At 42.0% G+C, this 23467-nt stretch overlaps 1 protein-coding gene across 3 annotated transcripts in view; it reads right to left on the minus strand.

Moving 5' to 3' along the window:
- Positions 1-1395: 1395 nt before the first annotated feature.
- The window catches only part of ITGA3 (integrin subunit alpha 3), a 100721-nt gene continuing 78649 nt past the window's right edge, over positions 1396-23467 (minus strand). For all 3 annotated transcript variants that reach the window (XM_058180694.1, XM_058180696.1, XM_058180695.1), the window contains 12 exons: positions 22742-22907; positions 20149-20217; positions 19466-19545; positions 18549-18626; positions 18039-18141; positions 16498-16674; positions 15797-15913; positions 15195-15308; positions 14417-14515; positions 12073-12198; positions 10323-10480; positions 1396-1534 (listed from right to left, as the gene is read on the minus strand). In XM_058180694.1, the coding sequence (XP_058036677.1) occupies positions 10370-10480; positions 12073-12198; positions 14417-14515; positions 15195-15308; positions 15797-15913; positions 16498-16674; positions 18039-18141; positions 18549-18626; positions 19466-19545; positions 20149-20217; positions 22742-22907 (1240 nt within the window). In that variant the 3' untranslated portion in view covers positions 1396-1534; positions 10323-10369. The remainder of the gene's footprint in view (positions 1535-10322; positions 10481-12072; positions 12199-14416; positions 14516-15194; positions 15309-15796; positions 15914-16497; positions 16675-18038; positions 18142-18548; positions 18627-19465; positions 19546-20148; positions 20218-22741; positions 22908-23467) is intronic.

The raw sequence follows: 23467 nt of genomic DNA on the forward strand, positions 1-23467 counted from the left end.
GTTATAGAAGGCAAAATTCATTCAACCTCCCCTCTAAATGAAGTATGGCAGAGTATGATTAGAGCTGTAGTCCAATATATCTGACTGGTGCCAGGTGATGGAAGGCTGAGGGGAAAAATGAGGCAAGCATTAACAAGGACCAAAAGAGAGCATGGAGGCATCTACTACAACTGTCAGCAAACGAAAATGAGCAAATAAAAGTACTTTGTGTTGTTGTTTTTTAATATGGCTGTATGCCTGCATTAGAAAAATATAATACTTGTGAAAAGTGTATATACTTATACACTCTTACCATAGTATACTATTAGTCTTTTTTATACTAAGAAAGAATCTCCCAAAATTCCCTGATCAGCTGCTCTTGGGTAAGGACAGGATGTTCAAAGAGAACTGTTCTAGTGTAGGCCTCTGATAAGGACACACACACACATACAAATTGGTTTGTGGTTACTGAAAGAGGGTTTTGTGAAAACAGAAGGGCCTTCTTCAATAAAGCATCCCATAAACATATTAAGATGATTTTGCGAGATTATCATATTGAGTAAATATATAGGCACATCTTGGGAGGAATTCTAACTCTACAATAAAGTATCTGCTGTGCATGAAGGGGATTTTTTAAATCCTGAGAATCTTTGGACATTGGACAGACCTGCCCCAAACCCTGGAGAACTGTTGCCAATCCTGAAGACTCTGCTAAGCTATATCATCCAAAGTTCCTTTACATTAGGACAGTATACACGTGTGAATTTGAGAGAGAAGCTGCGTGTTGGCTTAATCAAGGTACATCTTTTGGAAGCCCAGGGATTCACCTGAAGGCAGTTTGACACCTAAGATTAGATTTTATAAGCTGCTAAAATAGAAGGCTGTGTGGGAATCACACAGAAGTTGCTCTGAGCTCATGAGAGAGACAGTCAAGAGTGGGGCTATATAATAAAGAGCAATCTCATTAGATCACTACTTTTCCATGTAGGTGATTAACCCAAGTGCTTATGCACTGTTGCCCTTTTAGTGCAAAATGAAGCTGATTTTCAAATCTGCCCTTCATTCTGCTTCATGGAACTATGTTTCCAAGAATGCTGATAGTGGTGTTGGAGTGTTGTGGGCTAGGGAGGGTTGGGGGGTGGGGAATCCCAACAGTGCAAATGAAAAAGCTACTCCTTTGTGCCTCAAATTTTACAGATGCCTACCATATCCACCTTGCAAGAATAGTTTTCTCTCCAAGATCACAGTGTCTGGAGAAAGGTTTGGGTCGTAATTGACCAAGGACATATAACTTACTATAAATAAGAATTCCTTGGTTGGTCCAGCAATATTTACAAAGGAAAGCCAAGCAGCCTGGGAGTGAGCACAGGATAGGGGGAAACTGAGGCAGATGTCAGTAGTATCTTCCCGTTTCCTGCCAATTTGTCACCCAACGCTTCTTGTGCTTTGGAGGCAAGAAGCCGCCAGCTGGCTGGTAGCGGTCCTCCTGCCGGATGCGAATGGCATGGTATTTGGGCATGATGCGGTAGTAGCGGGTTGGCTTGAAAAAGTTGCACTGTGGATGAAGAAAAAGGGGGAGGGGGAAGGATAAATACATTCAGTAGCAGAAACCAACAGTGAGAGAGAAACCTCAGCTGAAAACCTGAGAGAGAAAAAGTTTCAGAGACAGGACAGGACAAAAGAGCAGCAAGAGATATTTTCATCCATGAGAGAAAAATAACAAGCTGAGCCGATACATTTGACCATTTTATCTGGGACAGGCTGATTTGGGAACTGAAAAACTGATTTTTGGCATAGATATTTTGTGTGAACCACATAGACAAAATAATGACTTGGTGACTTACCTTTTGTATAGATCTTCCACAGAAAGCCTCTGCTCTGTCCCTTGGCCTCCCTATATATAGTACGGAGACCATGTGGTGTCATCCAGGGAGTGGATGCCATTTCAGATCAGTCACAATTCTCTACTCTACAATAAAACAGTCAAACCTTTGCCTAAAACTTTGGTTGAATTGCCGAGTCTTGAATAACTTTCCAATATTATCATAGTGGGAATTGTATCTGGGGTGTACCAATAATGTCTAACCTCACCAGTTGATCAGAGACAATCAGATATAAGTGGTTTCCAAATAGCCAAGTCTTAAGCTATAAAGGGTTTTATTTTATAGGGGGTAACTAAAACATTATCTTCCACCTGGAAGCCAACGGATAACCAGGGCAGGTTTCAAAGCATCTCATGGGCACCATGTGACATGCCCATCACTCCTGCTGTATTGCATTCTGTATCAGCTGCAGTTTTTGAATGGTCTTCAAAGGCAGTCACATGTATAAAGTACACTGCAGTAATCCACTGTGAGATAATTAGGACATGAGCAATTGCCTGAAAGGCCTTCCAATCCAGAAATAGGTGCTACTAACACACTAGCTGAATATGTGCAAAAACCATCTTGGCCACAATTGCCACTCTTTTAGCAGCAAGTAAAAGTCTAAAAAAACAACAACACTAGATTGCATACAGTTTTTTTACTGGAGAAATACCATCCCCTTCACCTCCAAAACTAAAGATATAAGTCCCTAGAACTGAGGCTGGGAAAATATCCACAGCAGTCTCAGCAGGATTGAGTTTCTTCCTCTCCATCTATAGACTTGTACAACCCCCTGACTGGGACGGGACCTCAGAAATATCTCTTGGTCCAATGGGATTGAAATATGCAATTGGATATTATTGGTGAATGGATGAAACTTGATACTGAGCCAATGTATAACCTCACTCAGTGGCTTTATGGAGATTTGTAAGAAAGGGGTATGAATACAGTACAAAGACATCTCACAAATAAGAGGCTGCAGTCTCACCTCCCTAGCAACATTGACTGGGATAAACAATGAAGAACGGAGGGAAACCACTATTTCCTGCTGCTAGTCCATGAGGATACTGTAATTGGCTCCACTATGGATTGACAAGTACAACCAACCAATGCTATCTCTATACTGCACACTATACAAAAGAAAATGTACTGTGAGCATCTTCCCTCACTACATTTTCATGACATGTTGCTTTTTGTTTTTTAAAATGGGGAGCGGGGGTGGATGGGTACTTACTCTGCTGAAATTCCATTTGTTCCGCTCCTATTACAAACCTCTGGTAGCTGTGATGCTGAAATAGCAACAGGGAAGATGTTTGCAATTCAGCGCTAAGTCACAATAGCTCTAAATACGAGTGCAGTATAGAGAGCCAAGATGCTGGGAGCCAAGCTTTAATATTAGCACAGTTCATTTTAGAAATTACTGCCTGGCTGGAAGCTATTTTTTCAACGAATGTTGAATTTGATAGATAAGGGTGGTGGGTAGGCATTTGTGACTATTGTCTGAGGCATCTTTCCTTTAAAAAGTATTCAAAATAATTTTGTACAGGGCACAGACTTTTAAGGATGATCCCAATCACTACATTAAAAGTAAGCTCTGAATACCTCAGTCAACCCTATTGATACTATTCTGCCAGGTTCTTCAGGTTTGCAACTAAACTTCCCACTTTGTGTTCCATTTGGAAGGTTCAGCTCCTCCACAGAAAGCAAAACAATTACTACCCTTCCTTTGAAACCCTTTCTGTATCTTCTATCATCCACATTTTCAGCAACATTTAAGATAGATACTTCCTATGCTCCACATTTTGTGGGAGTGGTTTCTTCTCAGAAACTTCTTCCTGGTGACTCTCACTAGAAGTATGCTGAAGCAAGATCCAGATTAAATAATTCAAGTATCTGGACCTTGTGTATCCTATTCCTTGATACTTGCAATACAGTGAAAATGCCCAATGTATCATGAGTTACCATGGAATTGCAAATATTTTTCTGTTGAAGGTTAAAGTCCCATGGGAATAAACTATAAATAGTTAGAAGGCAAGACTGAAATCTAAATATTAAAAAAATATGGCCATTATTTTGCAATATTATTTCTCCTCTTTTTCTCCCCTCTTTTTTTCCACTTGATTGAAACTTTGTCTGTTGGTAGGTTTTCCATCATGCACCTGTTTATTTCAACAGGCTCTGCGCATGCGCAAGTATGGCGGTTTGTTAGAGGAGTCGGAATCGGCGTTGGAGGTTTTCCCGAGAATGGTGGACTTTGGGTGACTCACCTAGCTGCTCCTGTCCCCGGTATGCTTTACCATCTTTCTGGCTGCCGCAGGAGAGGTTTTTTGTTCCTCTCGGATTTGCGGCGGTTGAGAATGGGCCGAGGGAAGAGCGGCGGATCGGATGATGGCGGCCATCTTCGGGGCACGAGGGAGGCCTGCTGTTTCGGCCCGACTCCAGCTGCGGCATCACTTCTGGCCCGTTTGCCCCATCGGCGCCTTGTTGCGCCGGGCGAGGCCCTGGTGGGCTGCGAGGCATCTTTTCCAGCGGCGTCCTCTGCTTCACGATTCCATCGGCAGTGGGCGTGGTGAGGCCGTGGTGGGAGAAGAGGCCTGAGGCGAGGTTGCGGTTTGTTCCCCTCTATTGGCACTTTACATCACGTTTTCCATCTGGCCTTTTGGCCCTTTATTGATTGCCTGCCTCTCCCCCCCCCCATCGGACTTTTAAACATCATACTTCTGAACATCGAAGGGGCGAAGGATTATTCCTAGCCTATAGTTGTCCGCCCCTGACTTTTGATCATTGAAGGGGTGTAGGTTTTCCCGGCCTACATTCGCCTTCTCTTCCTGGTTTCATCTATCCGAGCTGGCCCCCTGCCACGTTGGGACCTGTGGCCTTTTGGGGTCAGTAGCTGGCTGTGGACAGGTCTTGGCCTTAGTAGCCCGCAGCCCGCTCTCGGAGTATTTGGAGGGGGGGCGGTATGACAGGCTCGGTGGAGAAATCGACAACGGACATCGACGGTGGGGACTGTGATGCCATCCATTTTGTATCCTATGGGTTTCTGGACTGGACTATGGATAGACTGATAGTAATTTCTACCTTATTAAGATCTTTTGGTAGGAACTTTATCCATAGGTTTAACCATGGAGGCTGTCGGTCTATCTGTTTTTGGTTTTATCATCTTTATTATCTAGTTCCAGCTTTTATTTGTCCTACTTGTCAACTGGACATCCATTGGAGGTTTTATCATCTGCTAACGTCCTACCACCTGGGACTGTGTCATCTTACCATCCTTCACTGATTCGTACTTTTCTATGCGTTACACTGCACATGAACATTTGCGCCTGCGAGGTGCTCCCGCCTTGCAGGAATGGCTCGCTTTGATACCAAGGGCCGGCCTCAAAGATGGATCTTGGGACCCACAGAGGTGGCATGCGAAGAGGAAGAGCCTTTGGGATTTTTTAGATAGGGTATTTTTAAGGGGTGGGAGGGAAAGGGCGGGTGTTGGGGGAAACCCGTTGGGTGGGGGTCCAGTTCCTGCGTATGCTCGTGGCGGTAAGTTAATAGGTCCGAAGGTTACGGGGGGAGTTTGTGTTCCACCGGTTGAGGGTGGTCCTATTTCCATGGTAAGGGGAGGGGCAGATATGGCGGAAGTGGGGGCTCATATCGTTCTATGGGGGCGCGCTCGATGTTTACAGGCGGTCGCGCGCCCCGAGCCCTCAGACTTCCCCCGTTCCCCGGATGGTCAAGACCCTCAGAGGCCGGGCCTTCGGCTGATGTTGTGCAACGCATGGTCCGTGGCCAATAAGGCCCCCCTAATTTATGACCTTATCCAGGGGGGTGCCGCGGACCTTATGGCCGTTACGGAGACCTGGTTAGGCGCAGAAGGGGGCGTGCCCCTTGTTCAAATGTGCCCGCCGGGTTTCCGAGCATTCCATCAGCCGAGGGCCCAGGGTAGGGGTGGAGCGGTGGCGGTTGTGATTAGAGAGAGTCTGGAGCCGAGGGAGACCACTGTACCTCAGATTGCCGGGTGTGAATCCCTCTTTGTGAGGTGGGGTCATAGATGTCAGATGGGCTTGTTTGTCACGTACCTGGCTCCTTGCGGCGTGGCAGCAGCCCTGCCCGAGCTCCTGGAGGTGCTTGCTGGAGTGGCGGTGGAGACCCCCAGACTTATTGTCATGGGGGAATTTAACTTGCCATCGACCGGCTTGTCATCTTCAGCTGCTCGGGAGTTCACGGCTTCCATGACGGCCTTGGACCTGACTCAAGTAGTTGATGGCCCTACTCACAGTGGGGGTGGCACCCTGGATTTGATTTTCATCTCTGGTCAGTGGTTGAAGGATCTGGACTTGAGGGATTTAGTCATTGAGCCTTTGTCATGGTCAGATCACTTCCTCCTTCGCCTAGACTTTCAGACCACCACTCAACACCGCAGGGAGACGGAACCAATACGTTGGTTCCATCCCAGGCGCCTGATGGACCCAGAGAGGTTCCAGACAGAGCTTGGGCCGTTTCCTGAGGGTCTGGCTCACGGCTCGGCTGAGGAACTTGGGAATGAGCTGCGGCGGGGGCCTTGGATCGTGTCGTGCCTTTGCGGCCTCTGACCCGGCGTAGGTCTCAACCAGCTCCCTGGTATTCAGAGGAGCTGAGGGAGATGAAACGCCGGAGAAGACGCCTAGAGAGTTCCTGGAGGTCCAGTCGTTCGCAGGCTGATCGGACACTAGTTAGGTCCTATACTAGGACCTACCTAGTGGCAATGGGGGAAGCGAGACGTTGTTATGTCTCCTCCCTCATTGCGTCGGCAGATAACCGCCCGGCCACCCTGCTTCGGGTAACTCGCTCTCTCCTTCAACAGGGAGAGCGGGATGACCCGTTGCAGGGACGTGCTGAGGAGTTTAGTGGTTATCTATACGACAAAATCGTTCAGCTTCGGGATGGTCTGGACCAAAATTGGGTAGATCCGGGTGGGATGTCTGAGAGCCGTCTTGTTGAGGTTGTTTGGGATGAGTTTGACCCTGTGGCTCCCGAGGACATGGACAGGTTACTGGGTAGGTTGAATGCCACCACATGTTTACTGGACCCGTGTCCCTCCTGGTTGGTGCTGGCCGCACAGGATGTGACATGAGGCTGGCTCCAGGGGCTTACAAATGCTTCTCTGTTGGAGGGGGTCTTTCCGGCCGCCTTGAAAGAGACGGTGGTGAGGCCTCTCCTCAAGAAGCCTTCCCTGGACCCAGCTGGGTTAGGTAATTATTGTCCAGTCTCCAACCTTTGCTTCATGGTGAAGATTGTAGAGAGTGTGGTGGCATGTCAGCTTCCTCGGTACCTGGAGGAAACCGTCTATCTAGACCCGTTCCAGTCCGGTTTCCGGCCCGGTTACAGCACTGAGACGGCTTTGGTCGCGTTGGTGGATGATCTCTGGAGGGCCAGGGATAGGGGTTATTCCTCTGCCTTGGTCCTATTAGACCTCTCAGCGGCTTTTGATACCATCGACCATGGTATCCTGCTGCACCGGTTGGAGGGATTGGGAGTGGGAGGCACCGTTTATCGGTGGTTCTCCTCCTATCTCTCCGATCGGTCGCAGACGGTGTTGACGGGGGGGCAGAGGTCGGCCCCGAGACGCCTCACTTGTGGGGTGCCTCAGGGGTCGATTCTCTCGCCCCTCTTGTTCAACATCTATATGAAGCCGCTGGGTGAGATCATCAGTGGTTTCGGTGTGAGGTACCAGCTGTATGCTGACGACACTCAGCTGTACTTTTCCACACCGGACCACCCTAACGAAGCTATCGAGGTATTGTCCCGGTGTCTGGAAGCCGTACGGGTCTGGATGGGGAGAAACAGGCTCAAGCTCAATCCCTCCAAGACGGAGTGGCTGTGGATGCCGGCATCCCGGTACAGTCAGCTGCAGCCTCGGCTGACTGTTGGGGCGAGTCATTGGCCCCAATGGAGAGGTTACGCAACTTGGGCGTTCTCCTGGATGGACGGCTGTCTTTTGAAGACCACTTGACGGCCGTCTCCAGGAGACCCTTTCACCAGGTTCGCCTGGTTCACCAGTTGCGTCCCTTTCTAGACCGGGATGCCTTATGCACGGTCACTCATGCTCTCGTGACATCTCGCCTGGACTACTGCAATGCTCTCTACATGGGGTTCCCCTTGAGGAGCACCCAGAGACTCCAGGTAGTTCAGAATGCGGCTGCGCGGGTGATAGAGGGAGCCCCTCGTGGCTCCCATTGAACACCCCTCCTGCGCAGACTGCACTGGCTGCCTGTGGTTTTCCGGGTGCGCTTCAAGGTTTTGGTAATGATCTTCAAAGCGCTCCATGGCATAGGTCCGGGTTACTTACGGGACCGTCTACTGCCACCGAATGCCTCCCACCGGCCCGTGCGCTCTCACAGGGAGGGACTCCTCAGGGTGCCGTCGGCCAGGCAGTCCGACTGGCGACGCCCAGGGGAAGGGCCTTTTCTGTGGGGGCTCCCACCCTCTGGAACGAGCTTCCCCCAGGACTTCGTCAACTTCCTGACCTTCGGACCTTCCACCACGAGCTTAAGACACATCTATTCATTTGCGCAAGATTGGACTAGATTTTTTAAATTTTTAAATGTCTAAATTTTAGATTTGGTTTTAAATTGGGTTTTATTGTTTATATGTCTATTTTAAATTTTGGGCTATATAATAAGTTTTTTAGATGAATGTTTTACTTTGTATATTTATGTGTTTTTTATATGGCTGTACACCGCCCTGAGTCCCTAGGGAGATAGGGCGGTATAAAAGTATGAATAAATAAATAAATAAATAAATAAATAAATAAATAAATAAATAACAGGGTTGACCACTTTACCAGTATTACTTTCCTACGTTGGCTTAGCCATCCCAACAATGGTCATTTGTATTGGCCCAGGAAGTGAAAAGAAACAATCAAATGAAAAAAGAAAAGATACATGTCATTATTTAAAGTGCCATCTTGAAAACCACCCTTAAAATACTTGGTAATTCCTAGGAAAAGAAGTTTGAATTAGTAATGCAAACAGGTAAAAAGAGAAGCTGCTTTAAATCTAGTGCAGAGGGTCAAATATGTTGAGAGGAATCTGCTTTGTAAATAATTGAAGACAGAGATGCGGCATAGCTGCTAAGTAGAATAGACAGGCTGAGTTTTAGAATAGAGAGTCTCAGCCAAAAAAGCTTCTAATCAATAGATGGGAAAGTGTCAGGGTCAAATCACCTAAACCCAGATCCTTCGATTTAGCATTCTTAAGTGGGGTAACCTGAGATGAGCAGGCAGAAAGCACTTTTTTATTGACCAATGAAAGGCTTCTAGTACTTGTTTTCTGAATCTCAGAGGTTGATATTTCATACAAATAGATTTTTTAACATCTAAATCAAACTCTAAAGCCTGAACACTCACACCGTTTTACTAGATTAGAGCCAAATCTCCAGATCAGGTTTTACAAAAGCTGTATTTGCACATGCTTAGCTAGGCTAAGGACAGGACTAGCATACTTGGCTGTTCAGGTAAATCATGTTAGTGGTAGAGTTAGAATGGATTGGTATTAAGTCAAATCAGATTTGAGACTGTTTGGGGTTACTCTGACATTCTCTAGGTACATTGTGGAACATGGTGAAATGGATTAATAGATTGTTAATTATCTCTTCCTGTTCTCAGCACTAAGATGAGTGACCCACCAAAGTGTTACTGTATACTGATTTCTTCTATTACTCATTTTCCAATTATGGGGTGGTGGGGGTAAATAGAGGGGAAAATGTGCTCAAGTAAGGCCCTCCTCATCCTGTCTATTGTGGGTCTGAACCCAATCACAAATTGGGCAAAAAATACCAGGAAATGGCAGCTGTCATGTTCCCAGACTTCCCGGGAACAAAGGTGCTGCCAATGGGCTGAGGAATAATTGAGTCTGCTCTTTAGAGTGCATACTCACGAGTAGGGGCAGATCTTTCCAAAGTGACCATGTAAATACAGTCAACAGAAAGAATGGCTAAAATGCCTTACCTGTCAATAACTGAACTACAAATATAGAGTTTCAGATTTTGGCATTAAGCTAGCATATACTTTGAACATATTATTTAAAGATCTTCATCTCTACAGGGTTTCTGTAATATAATAAAAGCGACTGATAATTTTTCAACATAATAATAATCAAGAGGTTCTCTTTACCCAAATATTTTGTATCGTCTTGACACCAAGACCAATCCAAGTATCTACTAATGTACTACCTACTTTTTTTTAAGTAGCAGGCGATGGGCTACTTCCCTGCCAGACCCATTCCTAGTCAGTGCATATAATCCTGAATGAGATGAACCATCCACCAAAATAAGGCAATCACCTGTGGCCAGCTGTACCAATCCTCTACATTCTCTAACTCAACACTAGACTACCAATCTAGAAGCAAGAATGAAGAAGTGCAGGAAAAGTTTCAAAAGTGCAGGGACACAAGGAATTAAAGGCAGATCTTGTCCCACCCATCCAACCACCCAACAATAATTTACCAAGATACAGGGTAAAGGGGTGGGCAGTGTCCCCCCCCAAACAGGAACTAGTAGCTGTCGGTCAGCCGCTTAGTTTCAGAAGGTTGGATCTTCATCATGGCTTTCTGGCCCTTGGCTTCATACAAGGCTCGTGTGCTTGCCCTCCGGAAGAAGCCACACTATGAGGAAGCAGGGGGCAAAGGTCAGGGTTGATGGGGGTAAGAAATATAAAACACAACTCAAATATCCAGTCTATGGTCCAATAATGATTAACTTCAGTGTGTTTGATAGAGAAGGCTTATTTCATTGTTTCACTCCAGGCACTGAAGGTCAGATGAAATGAATCCCTAAAAGTAAAAACCTTTTACTGCAGTTTTGACCTGTCTGAGGTTTTCATGAGGCTACTGTCCCATAGCAACAGCCTTAAAAATAATTAATAGAAAATGAATTAGGAATCTCAGACATGCCCCAGCAAAGAAATGGTCTGTTACTCTTAATTATTTGTCAAAGTGCATCATACCAGGGACGAAATGCTGTTAACCCTACTGAAATATAGCAGTGATGAAACTGGCATGCTTTGACATTTGGGGCTTCTTCTGGGCTCTTTCCAGCAGCAGCTCACCAGAAAACCCAGAAGGGAATCTGTAAATGCTTGCTCATTAGAAATAGAAGACACTTGGCCTCCAAATTTTTTTTGAAAGGGTATCTTGCTCAAAGCAGTGTCTGAGAACATACCCCTTCAAAGGTTTGCAAAACCCTAATAGTCAGTTACGATGGTTGCAATTTGGAGATAAACTTTCCTTGGCCAAGCCTATGGAGCTAAGCAAGGAATAAGCAACCAGATGCCTTCTGTATGTTCTGGGTTTCAATTTCCATATCCTAATAATATGGCAAAGGACTGTAAGAACTCTAATTTGAAAATCACCAGGTTGCCTATTGTAGGAATACATTTTGGAAATGTAGCCCTGTCACAGTCATCTCAGAGCTTCCGAATATTGAAGACTCTCTAGTCTGATAATGGCTTCCACAAATAGGGAACCGGCAGAGATTTTCATAATACTTTAGTAATGTACACTATGCAGACTGGTCTCCTAGTCCCTCAGAAGTGTAATAGTATGCTTAAAAAATCACAATGAATCACTGGACAGAGAAGGATAACTGCAGTGCACTGACTGATATTGCTGTGATATCCTAAGGCATCAACACCTAAGGACTTCCACGCATTCCCCCAATTCCTCCACTAATTAGAATCTAAATATCGTTTCTTAGCCATCAAGCCAGATTCCTTGTGGTAAAAAAAGAGTAAATCAAATGCCCAGCAGAGCATTTGTTTGTTTGTTTGTTTATTCTTTGGCTGATCTCCAGAGAGATGTGCTTGAGCTACATACCAGAGCTGACTCAGTGCAGTTTACGTCATTCTGGATAAAGTTGGAGAGACAGAATTACTTTCCACCTGCCCATTTGGAACTAGCCTGGCCAGTTTTGCTGCAGCCAAATACGTAAACATTTTGTTACCAGGTGAGACCAATGTATTCATTATCAAAGAAAACAATTTTACATGTACTTTCATGGTATTGCTTGGATATTGAGACGTGCTACAATCATTTGGACTGTGTGGGTCAATTTGCACCATGTAGGCACAGGTCATTAAGAATTGTTTGCAACTTTGGATCAGCAAACTTCCAAGGGTCTTTTTATCTAGGTTGAGTTGGGGGATGAGGGGGGAGAAGTGGGACTATCCCTGACCACTATTTAACGCTTCGTTTCTTACCTTCCACAGCAGTAAGATGATACAGCCCAAGAGCAGTAGTCCTGCAGCAACAGCAACTAGCACCACCCACAACTCAATCTTGGTCTGCTGCTCTTCACTGAGTTCCGAGTCGATGTCTACAGTAAACTGAAATTAGGGCAAAGAAACAAGAAACAGACAGGTCTTTGCAGAGGAAAAAAATAGGATAAATGCAAAGTTGGTTTTGAGAAACAGCATGCTCAGAGCCGTTCCAGTAGAGAAAAACAGAAGAGTATCAGTACAAGGCTATTAGCACACTCTCATTGATATAATTCAATGCATTGAATGCACATAATTATTCTTAATTACCCTTTGCATTATATATTTCTCCAAGATCCAAAAAGCTCCCTCCCTCTCTCTCTCTCTCTCATGTTTGTGTGTCTATATATCTACATCTCTCTATCTTTATCTCTAATTTCATCTCTAGCCAATCAGGATTCAGTGTCATGATAGAACCGTACATTTTCATGCTGTCCATCTAGGAATGTGGTAAATGCACAGGAAGGAAGCTGTCTCCTTTTTTGTGGTATCCAAATGCCTTAAAGGGCCAGGAATGCTACTCATGTAGGACTCCTAATTACCTTTATAATTCTACTATCATCTTCCAGACCTTCAGCTAAATGCACATATGCTGAGGTGGAAGATGAGGAACATAATCCTGTTTTCACCCCTTTTGGAAACAAATTAAAAGGCCTTGAACTAATATCTCAATAAGACTGCATCAACACATCCATTACAAGTAGGGCCAGATTTAATATCCATTCATTCAACCATCATTTAAAGTTAGGATGGCACTCAACATAGAGAACTTATGGCAGGTCATCCTGGTTGTGGCCATCACAATGTCCTTGTGGTCAAGTAATTGTATTTTGGGCACTAAACTCACAATTACAGCATCCCACAGTCAATTGCAACCTTCACTGCCAGCTTCCAACAAGCAAAGTCAATGGACATGTCAACAGGAGATCACAAATGTCAACTACATAACCATGGGACATTGCAATGATGCAGGATTCACCTAACAAAGGCAACAAGGACTATCCACACAGTAATTTAGCATCATGTCTTTAACCATGATGAGGACCACCTGTATTATTTTAAGCATGGAGAAGTTTCTTGTACTTAATAAGTCTGGGCAGAAGTAGAATACACATTTGCCCACCACAGGTGAAGTGAGCTGGGTTGGGTTAAATTTTCAGTGATGTTCTTCTCTCTCTGGAAGTCAAAGCACTAATGGCTGTGGAAGCCCAGAGCCCAACAGCTGGATGGGAGGGGTAGTGGTGCACTGGCCCACCTAGATCTCCATAGGCTGCCCACCTCTGAAGATTCCCTCTCCATGCAACCTAGGATGTCTGTAAGAGAGATTTTGTGTCTTTTTCCCAGGAAAATTATTCCATCCAGAGCACATTGGACCATCTACAGCCTGCCTCTGCTGCAGGCTGCAAATGAGAATGCAACTCTATTTTGAGTGAAAGTTTTTAAAAATGGTAAATAAGGCATCTTTAAGCCAGATTAAGGGACTGAGTGAATGAGCATTAAGTAAATCACACTAAAGAGTTTCACAAAAGCATGGTAGAACAGTTATTCTCTTTCCATATGTAGATTATCAGATTACAAGGCTGCAAACTAGAACACGGTTTTGTGTTATACTCAGAGGGAATTTGACAACTATCTCATCCTAACAAAGGAAAAGAATAAGGTTCAAGGGACTCCCCTTCCAACCCTCCAAGGAGGTCTCACTTGTGTGTCAAATGATTTCATCAGTCTGCAAAAGTATGGCAGGACTAGACCAGAGTTAGCCCTGAAAATAAATTCCAGGAGTATTGCTAGAATCTGATAATTAGGGAAGAAGAAAGAGAGTAGAGGGTCATGGGGAAAAGATCTGCCATGGCCCCTCTTCAATCCATGTATTTTCTTTCCATGCATACCTTCCCTCATGATAATACTTTTACTCCCTCTCCGAGTGACCAGAAACCTTTTCAACCTCATTTTGCATCCCCACTGGGTGGTTTTACATGGCATGCATTGGTTAACCTACTTTCTGGATGTATATAATATATACAATCAGGTTGACTTTGTGTAATATGAGAAATCACCACCACTAACACACACACACACACACACACAAAGTAAAATTGGACAGTGACCTACACTAAGAGCTATTGAGCTTTGCTGTAATAAAAAAGCTACTGCAGAAAGTAAAAGAAGAGCTAGCCCAAAGCAGTTGGATCATTTCACTAATTGGATGGGCCAAGGCCTGGAGTGTGTAAACAGGAATCAGAAGGATCATGGTGATTTCTTGAAGTTATTTCATCTTTTTACTCACCAACACTGTTTGATTTTTCATACTGATTGTAGAGGAGTTTGTCCTGAGGAAAAGAGTCACTTGCCCCTCTACCTTGACACGATCAAAGTCATTGTAATCCTATAAGAATCAATTTGTTAAAAGCAGCTACTTCTGTTTATCTATCCATTTAACTTTGAAATATGTGTATAGTAGACAATAAGCCTAATTAATTCATGAAACAACGTATTTTTCTGAATATAAGTTGCACTTTCCCCCCCCCAAAGAGGCTGAAAATTGGGTGCATCTTATATTCTGAATGTAGCTTTTTCCAAGCTTTTTTTTCAGTCCTAACAAGGCACTAGCAAGTGAAGCGATCTTCCATGCTTAGCCTGCTTTTCTCATTGCTTCTCCCTCCTGCGATCAGCTGTGTTTTTTTATTCCCAACCTGGTGCGCGCACGCTCAAAAGCAGCGAACTAATGTGCTGAAGCTGACCAGACTAAGGACGCAAGCCAGATGAATACCTGGTAGGCAGATTTTTTTTTCCCTATTTACCTCCCCAAAAACTAAGGTACGTCTTATACTATCCAGTGCGTCTTATACTCTGAAAAATACGGTAAATAAATTCAGCCACCATGGAAAAATAATTCTTGTCCCCTTTGCCACCATTATTATATGAGTGGTTCTTAGCTGCCAGACTATTTTGCAACAGTCCGTGATTGCAAAAAAGAAAAGAAAAAAAGAAAACCTTTCACATCCAACACACCAGTACAAGCAGCATGCTACTGAATGAGAGCAGAAGAGTTAAACAGCACTTACCTCAATTAAAGTGCTGTTCCAAACTCTTGCCCGGACCTTCACATTTGTAACTGCTCCGATATTCCACAAGGGGCATTCAAACCAGATGCAATGAGAAGTTCCTTTGGAACAACTCTGGAAAGGAAAAAATGGAATGAGGCAGGGGGAAAGAATCGGTGGTGAGTTATTCAAAGGGTGTTTGGTATAATGTACAATCACAAGGACTTTTCATTTCTTCCTTTTAAATGGCATTTGAAAACAACCAGGGGCAACGGCATAATCCCTAAAAATCCCAACTTTGCAATATCAACATTTGGTGGCACATTTCAAGGGTACAATGCTGGCACTAAAAACATGGAAAAAATATAGATACAAATGAGAGGTCCAAGAACCCTGGTTCAATTTCCCTTTTGGAAAAAGAACAGAAATTTGTCAACAAAATGACATGTTGATGTTGTTGCCATTTTTGCGTTAAAATATTTTTAAAAGAAGAAGAAGAAGAAGAAGAAGAAGAAGAAGAAGAAGAAGAAGAAGAAGAAGAAGAAGAAGAAGAAGAAGAAGAAGAAGAAGAAGAAGAAGAAGAAGGAGAAGAAGAAAAGGATATCTAATGATGGAATGGTTACCAGTGCTGTTTCTGATCTGGCTTTCTTTGAAGATGCTAATATGATAGGAATCTCAGCATTTGGAGTTGGCTGCAACTCACGCTTTCTCCGTGCTGGGGAAGTGGTGTGATCTATTTGCTGAAAAGGAAGAAATATTAGCTGTTATTCTGTCTGCGAGCATCAAGAAGTATAAGAATACTTGCCCCCACCAAGAGGATGCCTCATAACCAGGGGATGATTCTTCATCCTGTAGGAATTGGATCTTACTGTTGGACACTTTTTCTTTTGGCTAAGATCCTATGCTGTAACATTAAGCATGCCAGAAAAAGTTCATTAATTGCAATTCTGTTGATTTCACTTGAGAAACAGATTAGGTATCTACCAATTTTAATAATAAAATATCTTATTTTTGAAATATTGTATATTGTTCATACAAAACCAACCAAGTCAGCTAATTAAGAGTCTTCATTTTCAGCCCTTTCAAAATATCTTGAGAATGCAACTTCAAGAACGCCCACTTGTTGGCACTACTAGCAAGGAATTCAGGGACATGCAATTCTCACAAAGCACACTATTCAAAGCAAACCTGGTATCTAGACATGAATCAGACAGTGATATTCCTAGAATGGGCAGCTAAGGAGTTGATCTCAAAATATGCATATTTATATTAAGTGGGGATAGAGCAAAAAGGAGAAGAGACTGGGAATAGACCCTAGACTCACAGTGAGCTTGAGGGGGTTGATGACTTCTTCAGATGGTTCACAATACCAATCTTCCTTCCCCTTTATCAAGATTTCAGTTAGGTAAAGCAGCCACTTTCCATTACTGGCTTCATAAGGCCATTCAAAGCCTAACGTGATTATTCCCAGAGAAGCTAAAGACTCACTCTTTGTAGTCACCTTAAACAAATAACAAAGATAACATATTGATAATCTATTTCATTCTTCAATTTGAAAAACTGTTAGTAACTCTTCATGATCAGGCTGAAAATTGCAGTGATCTTGCATGCATCTTTCCATTGACTTGTTCTTCAGATGAAAACCAGCCCAAGAGGTAGCAATTCTGAATGAAATCTGCTTAAAAGTTAAAATACGTTGTGACTAGCAAAGTGTCAGAAAGGAATGGGGTTAAACACTCCTAATCCTTATTTTTTTTTAAAAAAAACCTGTAGTCTCCTAAATCTAGTTTTGTAGATTTTATGTATAATATCTATAATTATAGCCATAGAAGAAAGCCCATCCTTCACATCTATTTTTCTGTTCTATAATAAAGCCAAGAATTTTGGCTTCAATTGGTTGCATATATTGGTGATTTGTATAATAGCTAGAAGGAAGAAGAACTTAAGGACAAGCTGTGTTAGTTATTCTTTATTCTCACACCTTCAAACAATAATAAAGTAAAGGGTCAGAATTTTAACTATAAATGAAGGGCAATTTTCATTCATTCTCCCCCACCCCCATCATCTTTCTCTTTCTCTCACACACAGCTTTCTGTGATCAATATAAAAATGAAGTCCATGTGTTTTTTCAAAAATCTATTCCTGATCCTATCCTCAAGCTTTCCTTTTCAGTAGCCTGATTTAGGAGAGAAAGTTCTTTCTTGCTGCTATTAGACAATTAAACTTAGCCACTATTTGCTCCTAAGTCCGGATGAGAAGGGACAAAGGTTGGGTGTTGGACTACTAACTGTAAAAAAAAAGTCACTGCTATGGAAACAAAGGATACAATTTAAGGTCTGACTGAAATAGGCAGGGACCACTCATTGCCCAATGAGTTGAACACCATAGATGGAGCTTATGGCTAAACAAATAGGTATTAGACAAGTTGAAGTCAGAATCCCTTGTCCAACTTTGTCATGATGAGATTCTAATCAAGAAAATCTATCTAAATAGACTGCTGACTACAAATAGTCCTCACTTAACAACGGGTTGTTTTACAACTGTTGAAAGTTACAACAGCTATGAAGCAGGTGCTTTCATAAAATCCATTCCATTTAACGGATGTGTTCTTCCAGAAATTTGCAAAAAAATGCCCCAAAGCCATGAAAACATCATGAATCACACTCAGTCACATGCACCTCTCTGCAGTTATGTGACCATTTGTCAGACAGGTCAGCTTTACGACCAGCCATGGTGTTCGCTGATCACATGACAGTATGATTCATGATTTTTTGTGTGTGGATTTTTGGCATTTTTTGCCAGTTTCTGGAAGAAAATGTCCATTCAAATGAATGGATTTGTTTAATGATCACAGTACACCCTTACCTGGAAGTCCAACTCAATGGGACTGCCTACATCTTCTTCATGCTTCATGGCTGATTCTCCTATGACTTTCCCACTAAAGTATGACTGAAGCCACCGATTGAGTCTACCATGAAGAAATAGAAAAGTTGGAAGAGAGATTTTCACAGGCTTGGGTTGTTTTAACAAGCTAAATGTTGAGGTCATAGTTTCCTGGGAACCTTTTGTGTTATTCAGTAACATAGAGAAGTAGGACCTACAAAATTTCTTCCCTCCAAACATATTAGGATTGGAACCCTCTGGATTCCTGGTCTTTGACCATTTTAGCTGGAAAGTCTGAAGGCTCCAGGTGTGATACATCTGGAGAGCACCATGTTGGAGTAGCTAGAAGCCCAGCTATATTCAAAAGCTGGGTTTTCTTTATGAAGGGAGACATACATTGGGATTCATCAAAATTTGGCATAGCATTTTGTCTGGCAATGAAACCCCCTTTCCTTTCTTAACTCACTTCAAAACCTTTAAGAAGATACGTACATGCTTAGTGATGCATCAACTGTGTAGTCCACTAACAAAGTTGCTGTCACTAGTTGAAGATCTTCCTGATAGCTTATCCTATACAAAATAGAATAGTCAAAAGGTCTATCAGATTATTTTTAAAGTGATCCCAAACAATATAAACTATTGCTGCATTTTGTCATCACTATAAATTATCTTAGAGGTTTGAATCTAATTGTCTTGGAGGTTTGGGAGGAGTCCACACAGTGGTTCCTCTTCCCATCAGTTGATACTAGTGTTGCTATTTTTTGTACTACCTCGTGCAATACAAGAAATTTAAAAAATAGTACTAGTGTGGTTCTCCTATGAGCTTTATATATTAGAACAACCCAATATTACAGTAGATGTGGTTCATAGTTACAGACTTACTTTTTGCCACCAAAGTCTCTCTGACCCACACATACAATTAAACATCATTTACAGACCTGAGAAAATAGATTGGACTGCACCACTTTCAACTACAGGTACTTTAACTACAAGTACAAAGTACAGGTAAACTACAATTTAATATATACTTTTGATTTGCTTATGCAAAACAAAATGTAATAGCAACCGCCTTCCTGAATAAAGAAATATAGAACATTCCTCCTTCCTATGTTAATCTTTATAATAAAGTTGTAATTTATAAGTACTTACCTCCACTTTTAATATAACATACCAAAGTGGTGTGATATACTGTATTCGTGACTTTCTTCTCTTTGATATATTGATCCAAGAATAACTGGTTTCACTGGAGGAAGGGGTATGTGTGGGGGGAGGGTGTGTGTGTGTGTGTGTGTGTGTGTGTGTGTGTGTGTGTGTGTGTGTAGCTATAAACTGTTCTAGAAGAGGAACTATTTTAACACAAAATAGAAACCATTTTGCGGATGCATTACTGATAAGAGGACAAGACTCACGTGGAAGGTTGAACCTGGACAATGATATTCTGGGTAGATAAAGTAATCCCACCAATTTCAAATGTGATAATCAGCTCTGCCTAGAAGAGAAGTCAGATTGTGCAATATTTTGTTAAGGTTTGGATGACATATTTTGTTTGTAATCTGAGGTTCAATAGTCTGCCACTGGTTAACTACACAAACCTCTGTGGCAAGAATGATCTTTTATCAGCTGAACTGTCTGGAGCAGCAAGACCTGTCTTTGGTGACTCTTAACTTCAAGTCTGGACTATGGACTTGTCCTTTCAAGACAAACATTAGACTGGATAAATACATTCTTTTTCAATACCAGTATCTATTGCTATTAATTCATGTTGAAGAAGAACTGGAACTCTTTGTAAGAATTATCAAATAAAATCCACCAGTGCTGCAGTGAATTTGCTAATAAAGAGTCCATGATGCGTAGCTGTTGATAAAGCTGAAAGTAGAAATTCTTCTTTCCATATTGCCAATTTTCACTAGTTAAAAACCTGGATGTAAATCTAATCTAGTAAATAATATTAATAATTTTAAAAAATACTGTAGTTGCTTATTAATTTTTTTAAAATCTTATGGCTGAAAGGATAAGGTGAGCAATTAGGAAAACACCCCATTGATGAGACCCACACAACAGAACATTCGGTTTTCCAAAGTGTCCAATTTACCTGCTGATTCCTTTTGAAGGGATTGCCCAGTTCACATTTCACTGTCTCCTTGACAGTACAGGCCCCACTCTGAAAGGAATAAAAGACACACTTCATTGTCTTAATGCCTTCTGCCTTATTTTTCTTGTGTGTAACTCAATACAGTATTGACAATAAGTATTGTCAGGGATGCTATACATTCTTTCCATGAACAGTTTTCTTTCTTTTATATATTTATATATTCATATATTTATGTTTGTGTGTGTGTATACAGTATAAACATATAAGTGTATGTATGTGTATACACATATACACATACATACATACATATTGGAAGAACGTTTTATGGTCCCCATGACTTCTCCATTTGTAATTCCATTAGAAATCAATTTCTTAAGCAATTATTAAATAAAATGAGTTTTAAACACAACTCAGGGCCTACATGTGGCGATCAGAATTTTTATGTAGCCCCAACATCCCCCAGATTCAATCTACTACGTGAACAAAAAAATAAAACAAAAATCCTTTGCTCACGTATTTTTTATCAGTTTAATAAACCAAACAACAAAAAAGGAAAGAAAAAGGGGAAAAATATGTTTATATACATAATATAAACAACATAGAAGATCAAAGATTGAAGTGAAAATGATGGTCATAAAAATTTTTTAGAAACAATTTCAAAAAGGCAAAATACGCAAAAACAAAGAAAAAATACCATAAGAAAAAATATACCAAAAAAATCTTTTTCTTACCCCAACTGTTAATTGGTTAGACTTGTACTAATTTTTCCACTATTTTTAAATTTTAGTTTCCCAATCCTGCATTGATGGCGAGATTTCTCGCTACCAATTTTTTGCCACTGTCAGCCTGTATTTTAATTGAAAAGATTTCATTTTTTTCTCTAGGATCACACCTAATAAAAATATTTGGGTTTTAATTGAAAAAATGTTGAATTTTTTGAGGTGTTTTTTTTACAGTACTTTTGGATCCTTTTCTATATTCATCATATATTTGTTATGGCATTTTCAAAATGTATTTGTATGATTTATCTATTGGCACTATCTAGAATTGATCTATAATGTTATAGACCCGTGATGGTGAACCTATGGCATGCGTAGCCATGTCAGTGGGTATGCGAGCTCTGCTCTGGTGCATGCCAACTGATTTTCAAGCCTTCTGGGCCTACTAGAAGTAGGGAAACAGGTTGTTTCCTGCTTCTGGAAGGCTGGTTTTTCTCTCTCACCTGGCTTTGGAGCCTCTCTATGAGTCTGCGGAAGGCGAATATGGCTTCCTCCCCCCTGGAGGCCCTCCGGAGGCCAGAAAGGGCTTGTTTGCCAACTTCTGGTTGGACTGGAAATGACTTTTTTGCTGTCCCCAGCCTCTAGAGCCTCTCTAGGATTCTCTGGAGGCTGGGGACAACAAAAAATGTCACTTTCGGTCCAACCGGAAGTTGGCAAATGGGGTATTTCTGGCCTCCGGAGGTCCTCCAGGGGGGGTGGGGAAGGCCATTTTCACCCTCCCCAGACTCATAGAGAAGCTCTAGAGCCAGGTGAGAGAGAAAAACAGGCCTACTGGGCCATCACGTGCCAGGAGCGGGGGGAGCGGGGGTGGGCACAAAGAATTATGGGTGTGGTCACACACATAGGTGACCCCCACCCCCCACCCCCGGCACGCGATGGCATAAAGGTTAGCCATCACTGGTATAGACTATTTTATACCAATTTTCCATTAAACTGTAGCATGTTTTAAATTTCATCAATTCCACCCCAATTCTTGCCATTGTTCCGCTATTATTACTTCTTTGAAGCTTTGCATCCATTTTATCATGCAGTTTGTTATTTGTTCTAGCTCTGTGTCATGTTTAAGTAACAATGTATAAATAAATCCTTACTCATTATCTTGATCATTTTTTTCTTCTTTAAGATCATTGTTTATATTTCCTGTCTTTTGCTATGATAGATTCATTCTCTCATTAAGCAATTCTTGTTGTTCCTTTAATCCGCTACATCTCTCAGTTCAGATGTATGATACTGGCATATACGACTAGATCATTCTTACTTTGTCTCTACAATATCATCCGATATTGGAAAAAACTAGTCGTCTACTCTTAAGTCTTGCACAACACTGAATCTTACTTTTGTTTTTAGATTCCTATTTCATTTTTGATATGATTTTACTGCATCTGAAATGGAGCCTAATTTATTAATGGAAAGTTGATGTAGTGCTCAGCTCCAACAAAAATAGTGCATTCCTGGTTAAAGCTTTTGAATCTTGACATATCTTAGTCAGTTCACTTAGTTGATGTAATTCAACCATGGCAATATTTATATACTTTCAGGCTAGTCATTAGCTTCATCTGGAAAGTAACTGGAAATTATGAATCTTGAAGAATATTATTCTGATCTGTTAGAAATGCTTCCATCCAGGAATTAATAAAGAAAAACATCACTTAATGCAACACTTGTAAATTTGTTTGAGAGAGTACAAAGAACTCCACAGTTCAATCCATGTATTCTCTTCTATTAGAACTTGTACATTTTTCTGAAAAGCCACTGAATGCAGAGGTGAATGGAACAATAACCTAATGCTATCCCAACTTTCAGAAAATACCCACCGGCCGAACTGAAGAAGGCAGCAGAGAGGGTGAGAAAGTGATATTGAGGAGGGCCTCATGAGCATCCTCTCCATTGGTAGATGATGTTGGCCTATTAGTGACTTTGATGCTCAAATTCAGTTTCTTGACTTCCGAGCTGTACTGTAACACCTGTACACCATCTCGTCTATAATGGAAAAGAATAATACTATTGAGGGAGGATGATTGGAAAAAACCATATATGCCCTTTCATTCATTTCATAACTTTGGTCAAAAATGGCTAGGACAACAATGGACAATTTGGTACTCCCCAAAAATTTAGGACTATAAACATCATAATTTTCAGGGAACATTGGGGTTCTTTGAAGTTATCATCCAAAACTCCTAGAAGAGACCAAGTGACTTATCCTGCCTTAGAACAAGAAGTGGGAACTCATCAATTATGTGCTTTTGTCCCTAGCTGAGATACAATTTCTACTGAAATGCTTCCAGAACTGTGCAATGTTCTAACTGTCTGGTGATGAAACCTCAGTTATCTAGGCCAGCCAGTCGAAGAGTTCTAGGGCAGGTCATCTGTGTGATAACAGTAGCACGCACTGATCATGATTTTATCCAGTGATTTTCTAAAACACAGCACATTCATCATCTAGGACACTGATGGCTAACCTTTTTGCCATTGTGTGCCAGGAGAGGGGGGGGCAGGGGGTCACGCGTGAGTGTGCTCACACCCATAATTCTATGCGCATG

The sequence above is a fragment of the Ahaetulla prasina genome, chromosome 4, assembly GCF_028640845.1.
Source record: "Ahaetulla prasina isolate Xishuangbanna chromosome 4, ASM2864084v1, whole genome shotgun sequence".
NCBI lineage: Eukaryota > Metazoa > Chordata > Lepidosauria > Squamata > Colubridae > Ahaetulla > Ahaetulla prasina.